Raw genomic sequence first — 7,384 nt, 5'->3', positions numbered from 1 at the left:
GAGGGGGAGACACCGGTCCCGGGGGTGGTACCCGGCGGAGGGGAAGGTGACACCGGCCTCGGGGACGTGACACCGACCAGGGATGCAGCACCGAGCGGGGTGGAGGTGACACCGGTCGGGGCCGGGGGTGACACCGGCCGGGGGGCGGTACCGGGGGGGCGGTGCCCCGGGCGGAGCTGTCCAGCACCCGCGCCTCCTGAACGTCCCTAGCACGGGGGCCGGGGATGTCCCCCATGCCCCTCCGCCCCGGGCAGCCCAAATATCCGCCTCCGGGGGGTCCTTCCCGGCGGGGAGGACACCCCTACCCCGGTGTCCAGTTGCTCCGGCCCAGGGCGTGTCGGACCCGCCGGCAGGAACCGCCTCAGGGAGAGACCCGCGGGATGGGGAAGGACAGGGGGGACACGGGGAACCGTGCGGCAGTGGGCACTGTGTGGCCCGAGCCACTGGGACCCGGGATATCCCCGGGGAGAAGCCTTCGACGTCGAGGACCCTTGCACAGCCCCTCACACGGTCCCTCCCACAGGCTCTCACGCAGTCCCTTGCACAGACCCCCGCACAGGTCCCGGGGTCTGTCCCAGCCCCAGAGCATCCAGCCTCACCCCACAGAGGGATTTGTGCCGGGCACAGCCCAGCCCAGAGCTCGGTCTCCAGGCCGTACCCGGGGGTCGGTGGCAGCGGCTGCTACAGCAGGTCCAGCTCCAAGCTCAGCTTTGCTCAGAGTAGGTTCTATTGAAGTGGGTTAAGTGGCTAATGGGATTGCTGTGGAGGGGCTAAATCAGGGATTAGTGCTACGGCTACGAGCTGGGCATCCCTGGAAATGTTCAAAAAAACGTGTAGATCTGGCACTTGGGGACATGGTTTTGTGGTGGACATGGCAGTGCTGGGTTAGCAGTTGGACTTGATGATCTTGGAAGACTTTTCCAACCTGAACGATTCTGTGATTTTTTTAATGATCTCTGCTCAGACAACAGCCGGTTTCTGTCCTTCAGCTCCTCCCAGGACACAGCCCATCTCCAAACAGCTCCCAGAGCCCTCAGCATCGTGCTGAGGGGAACAGCCAACTAGGACAGGAAGAGCTGGGCCTGCCCAGCCTCCCCTCCCTCCCAGCTGCCCATCCACTGACTGCACCCAGAAGAACCACCTGCCTGCACCCAGCCTGGCGAGCACACCCTCTACCCTGGCATTGCCCTCTGGAGGGCAGGGAGAGGGGAGCAGCGAGACCTCCCTGAGGAAGGACCCAGCCTGGTTCCGTGGCGATGTGGATGGTGGCAGTGTCCCAGGCAGTGACACTGGTGGTGGGCAGGCCAGCTCCCGGCCAGGGCACAGGGGCTGGAGGGCTGGGGCTGGTGGCTGAATCAGTAGTTTGTTCTCCTCTGAAGGCCCCTTTCTGCCCTGGCTCCCTTTGTTTCTCTTAGGAAAGTTTTATGTCTCTTGTGTCACAAGGAGCCTTTTCTTTGTCACCCTTCCCGAGCGTGCCAGGGAGGAGGCTGTGCTGGAGCACTGCCATCCCTGACGGCAGCTCGGAGCCGGATCCTGCACAGGGCTGCGAGGTGCAGGGAGCAGCTTTTGGGAGTAGCTGTGTCACGGCACTGGAACTCTTGGCGGGGCTCACCTCCTCAGGCCACTCACAGCCTGGGGTTCACCCCTCCACCCACACCCTTTAAAACGTAGGATGCTTTGCGGTCCCTGAGTATCTCCCCAGGGACACCCAACATGTCCAGATCTGCTGCAGCCCCTGGCTTTCCTGTGCTGCCGGTCCCAAGGGTGTCTCAAGGATGGTTCCCAATTTACAAAGCTGCTCTTCAGCCCAGGACACCCAGGGAAGGATCCATCCTCCTTTATTGCTATTTCTCAGCCTGGTTTCAGCTCCTTCACCCCTTGCAGAGGCCATGTCAGGGTGGGGAAACTGAGGCATGGAGTGGCAGCAATTTGTCAGCAGAGGCTGAGGGGTTGAACACCTTTTCCATCACTCAGTGTCCATGCTCAGACTCCTTCCACAGTTACCCCAGGGCATGGAGCAGCGTTTCATCCCTGACAGGGATCTCAGCTGTGAGAGATAAGAGAGAATTTTCTCTGCTTTATAAAAGTCATCCCCAAAATACAGAGCAAAACACTTCCAGAGCTGTTAGCTGTTCTCTTGGGACCATGGGAGAGATAGAGATTGGCTCCCTCCAAGGCACTGTGGGGACTTCAGCTCTTTGGTGTAGCCCCTGCAGTGTCATAGACTGTTCCCAGCTTGGCTCAGGTGATGGATGGCTCCAAAATGGATCTGCTTCAATGCTGGGGATGCTCCAGTGACCCCTCTGGGTCATGGAAATGGGGACATGAAATGAGACCAGGCTCCAGGTCCCTGTTCATTTCTGGCTGCTAAAATCGCACGTGTGGGATGGATTTGGACACGGGGCTGAGGAAGCAGCTTAAGCTCTGGGCACAACAGATGCCTCTTTGAGGAAGATGCCTTCAGGGATGTGCTGGCTTGTGTTTGTCCTGGGATGAAGGACACAGCTTGTCCAAGGTCTGTGTCATTTTCCTTCAATGTGAACACCCGCATCTCTGTGAACGGCATCATCTGAAGGGATCAGAAACAACCTTGCCTCTGGGATTAAAGGTCTTTAACTCAGGGAAAACTCAAGTTCCACCTCAAGACCTGAGCTCTGGAGACAGCTGGGATGAGCATCCTCCCCTTGGTTGGGAGGTGAACACCTCTGGCTGCCCAGGGGGCTCAGCCCTGGCACTCACACAGGGGTCTGCTGCCCACAGCACTGCTGCAGCTGCTCCAAAATATCCTCTGGTGCTAAAATACCTCATGTGCACCTGCTGCTTTCCACTACCATGAGACCTAACAATCCTAAGCTGGTACCTGGGGAAGTGACCGGGCCAAAAACTCACCCAGCAGGTGAAAGTCCCCAAATTAAAGCATCAGGTGCAAGTTCCTGGTGCTCATATTACCTGGAGGGTGAGCAGCAGCTGGTTCCCGAGAGCTGTTCCTGGGTTGCATTGAAGGAGAAAGTTGTTTCCCTTCTGAGCTAATTGCAAAGGAGCTGCTGGGTGTAACTGGGTCAAGCCATGACCTGCTTTAGCTGGGCAGAGAGGTGGCAGGATGCCAGCGTGACACAGCATGATGGGGGGCTCGCCTGCTCCCCTGCCAGGGTGACACATGGGGCACACACCAGGGGCACTCAGCTCTGGGGGCAGAGCTTGAATGGGGTAAAATCAGTCTGGAGGCAAAGGAAGAATTATTTGGGAAGAAGAATGGGCTGAATCTTGCCCAGGAATGGTTTTAGTTTGTGCTGGTTGGGGGTGGATGTGTAGGGGGCAGTGGCTCCTCCTGGGGCTGCTGGCAGAAATAGGGACTTGGTGGGAGTCACTTTAATTTATCCCTTTGGTGGCATCCCTGGGTCCAGCTGGTGACACAGTGTAGGGAAGTGGGACTGCATCCACATTTCCCCTCAGCCATCCCCCAGGAAGCCCCTGGCATCTCCAGAGCAGGGTGAAGCCCGAGGAGGGCTCAACCATGCTCAGCTGGAGGCAGCGGAGCGATGGGTGCCCTCGGAGATACCTGAGGTGTGTGTGGTGGGAAAAGGACTGCTCCAAGCCTGGTTCCCAGCAGGAACTGGCATCTCCTGAGAAACCTCAATCCTGAGAGCACAAGAGGAGGATTGATTTTCTTGTGGCCAGTGTGGCAGCTTTGGCTTCTTCTGCAGGTTGTGGCATCACTGGTGGGCTCTGAGGGGAGAAATGGAAGGTTGTGTTCACAAGAGAGAAATTCAAAGTGGAAAAAAACAATCTGCAAAATCTGGTTACAGCCCTGATGCCACGTGCCCAGGGCAGGGCAGGAGGGGTGCTGCATGCTGGTGGTGCTCAGTGGGTGCCAGGGAAAGTAAGGTTGTAGCATGAAACTAGATGAAGTTTTTTTCACTCTGAGTTGGTTAAGGAGGATCTTGGGACAGGTTTTATGGAGTTGGGGCAGATGATCTCCCACTGTGTTAGGAGAAAATGCACCAGCAGCAGCCCCTGGGGCGGGAGATATTTGTGTGAGGGACCTTGGGGTGAAATGGGTGAGTTGGGAGTGATGGTTTCACCACTCATGTCCATAAGGCTGGAGCTTTGCTGGCTCTTCACCCCATCCTGGGCATCCTCATGCCTGTGAGGAGGAAGGTCCTCTTATCCCTAGAAGTGTTCAAGGCCAGGTTGGACAGGGCTTGGAGCAACCTGGTCTAGTGGAAGGTGTCCCTGCCCATGGCAGGGGGTTGGAATGAGATGCTTTGTAAGGTCCCTTCCAACCCAGACCATTCCATGATTCTATGAAGGTCAACCCTGTTTGTGTTTGCACGAGGTATTTTGCTCAAGGCTTCAAACTGCTCTGCCCACAGGCACAGCACTCCTGGGGCATGGGGCTGCCTTAAGGAGAAGGGAAAAAAGTGCAGAATTGGGGTTTGTAAGCATGGATTGTGGGACACAGACCAGGAAAAGGCTGAGGTGTTGCTGATATTCACAACTGGATTGGGAGCACTGTGCCCCTGAGAATGAGCTGGTCTTCAGCTGGGTGCTGAGCTCTGGCCACTGCACTCCCAGGAGTGACCTTTGGCACAGGGAAAGGCTGGCCTGGCTCCTACTGCCCACCTTGCAGCACCCTTGGGTGTGGGCTGGTGCCAGCACAGGGCCCCACACTGGGGACTATGGTTGCCCCCCCAGCTGGATACAGATCTATGTGCCCCCATGGGAGTGGTAGAGCCCCCATGCCTGCCTCCATCCCACACCTTGCAGTGACTCAAGGATGGATCTGTCCCAGAGACCACCAAGAGCCTGTCCCAGTCCTGCCTCCACCCACCAGTGCCCTGGCCTGGGGCCATGACCACGGTGAGCAGAGGCAGAGACAGCTCAGTTGGTGTATGGGGAGAGAGAAAAAGCTCCTGGGTGTTTCAAAAGCTTCAGTGAGGGCAAGCCCAGGGTATCAGTTCCCTCTGCCCCTTAATCAAAACTGCCTTGGAAAGACCTTTGCAGCTCCTGGCTGGTGCTGGAGTCAGCGCTGTGATTCCTTGATCTCATCTGCTGCATCAGCCCTTCTCCCCGTGACCCATGGCTCCCTGATCAAGTGATTCAGCTCATGTGGGTCTGGAGAAAGGGAATTTGAGTGTGTTCATCCCAGCACTGCCTGTGGAAGGGACGTGGCCACTCCTGCTGGGGAGAGAATGTGGGGCATGGCTTGGTCCTTTCAGATCCCCAAAAGCCTGAGGGGAGCAGGGCTCAGGGCACCTTGCAGTGGGGAAGAGGCTAAACAGGGTGGTTTGGGACATTTTTGGACTTTGTTCATCCCCTCTGCCGGGAGATGCAATGGGTGCAGGGCTGGGGCTGGGTGCTGTTCCCATCAGGGTGCCCCTGCACCTCAGGGCTTACCAAGAAACCTTTCCAGCTCTGGAGAAGGCCCATCTCAGCCAGGTGGTTTGGCAGAGTGGGTGTGTGTGGGCGTACCTGGGCAGCTGCATTCTCCAGTCTGCCAGGAACAGCCTTGGTGGGCTCCAGCACAGCCCCGAATGCACTCGCTGGACCCTCCTGTGCTCACTGCACTCACCCAACACTAAAGCAGCTCGGGCAGAGGAACCCCCACCATGGGTGGCCAACCTGGAGCAGATGGTCCTCCCTAGAATGGCCAGGAACCCCAAAAAACATCTGCTCCACTCCCCAGAGGTTTTCCTTCAAGGACGCTGAACAAAACCACACTGGAGCAACATGCAAAATGTGTGTCCCGGGAGATTTGTGGCACCTGGCGCCTGTGGGGCTACAACTCCCCATCTTTTCTAGAGGTCACTCCATCCCCTGAAGAAAACCTTTTTCTTTGAGTTTTGAGGCTTTTCCTGAAGAGCTGCAGGTGGGAGGTGGTTGGAGACAGAGCTTTGCTCCATGGTTGATTTCCTGGCTGAGCTCTGCTCTGCCTGCCCAGGCAAACCCTGTGAGAGTGATGAGCTCCTCCACTCACTGTGACCATGCCAACATCCCTGTCACCAGTGTTAGCAAAGATGGCTCTGCCTGATTCTGGATGCTTTGGATGGGATGAGGGGGTTGCTGAGACCCCATTCTCATCACATGGAGCAAGGGGACACAGAGCACAGTCTGAAGGGTGGTGCCAGGAAGGGTCACCAAGGGGCAAGATGAGAGTGGGAGCATGGAGAGATGGGGCAGGTGGCACTGTGTGTGGGGATGTTGGGGAGGTGGAGGGCACTCCATTGTGGGGGTGGGACACAGACACCAGTAGATGGGGTCACAAAGCTGGTCCTCTGCCACTAGAAGGTGCCACAGAAGATGGTCTCAGGTGAAAAAAGTTGGTCTTTGATGGCCAGGAGACAGTCTTGGATGACCAGGAGGTGGTCCTAGGTGGCCAGGAGGTGGCCTCAGATGTCTGGGAGATGGGCTTGGGTGGCCAGGGGACAGTCTTGTTTGACCAGGAGGTGGTTTTGGGGACCAGGAGAAGGTTTTGAGTGGCCAAGAGGGGCCTGTCCTGCCTGTGGTGCAGCCTGACCTGGTGAGGGTCTGTGCCCATATGTCGTTACTGAAGAGACCTGCCACAGGGACCTGGGGATGTAGGGATGGGCTCCATAGGCTCCCTGGGGGAGGACATCACATATGCCCTGGCCCTGTTGGAGGACATCATGTGTGTCCTCACCCTGGAGGTTGGGATGCAGTGTCCTCCTCCTGGGGTGGGGACAGGCAGCACCCACAGCCAGTGCAGACCATGACCAGGGTCTGGTGTGCCCCCCCATGCTGTGCTGGGCAGTGACCAACCCTCCTCTCCCTCCACAGCCTTGCCAGCAGCTGCCTCGCCAGGATGAACAGGATGGCCAACGTCAACTCCAGTGGCCGCAGCCACTACCCCTCCGCCATCCCAGTGCCCCGTGCCATAACCCATGGCAAGCTGCACACAGCAGCCCCCCCCAGCACCCCAGGGTCCCCCGTCCCCCACAGGGCTCTGTCCCCCTGGCCAGGGACGGTGCCAGCCCCCAAGATCCTCAAGCCCAAAGGCACTGGCAAAGCTGCCGGCCGTGAGCCAGCCAAGAGCAGGGAGGGAAGCCCCAGTGTCCCCCTTCGTGGCAGGCAGAAAGCCCTGGCAAGACCCCTGGTTTCCCCTGGGAAGCCTCCAGAGGCAGTGGGCAGCGGGAGGAGAGGGGCAGGCAGGGTGGGGGAGCCCACGGAGCTGCCCAAAGCTCCATCAGCACAGGGCAGGGCGGGGGGATGGCCGGAGGGGTCCCCTGGGAAGGGCAGCGGAGCAGCCATGGCGGGGACAGGGGATGAGTCCCATGGTGGCTCACAGGGGAGGGGCCCCGTATTTGGGTCAGGGGCCATCACCTTCTCCTCGGGCCCCCTGCACAGCCACCCCGTCACTGCCACC

At 58.5% G+C, this 7,384-nt stretch overlaps 1 protein-coding gene across 1 annotated transcript in view; it reads right to left on the bottom strand.

Annotated features, from left to right (window-relative positions):
- The window catches only part of RNPEP (arginyl aminopeptidase), a 16,645-nt gene extending 16,410 nt beyond the window's left edge, over positions 1 to 235 (bottom strand). The window contains exon 1 of the mRNA XM_018079556.2: positions 152 to 235. Coding sequence (XP_017935045.1) covers positions 152 to 235 — 84 coding nt within the window. The remainder of the gene's footprint in view (positions 1 to 151) is intronic.
- Between the last annotated feature and the right edge of the window lie 7,149 nt (positions 236 to 7,384).

This window comes from Manacus vitellinus, unplaced genomic scaffold (genome assembly GCF_001715985.3).
Source record: "Manacus vitellinus isolate BGI_N305 unplaced genomic scaffold, ASM171598v3 scaffold_47_pilon, whole genome shotgun sequence".
NCBI lineage: Eukaryota > Metazoa > Chordata > Aves > Passeriformes > Pipridae > Manacus > Manacus vitellinus.
This window is presented reverse-complemented; position numbering and strand designations above follow the sequence as displayed.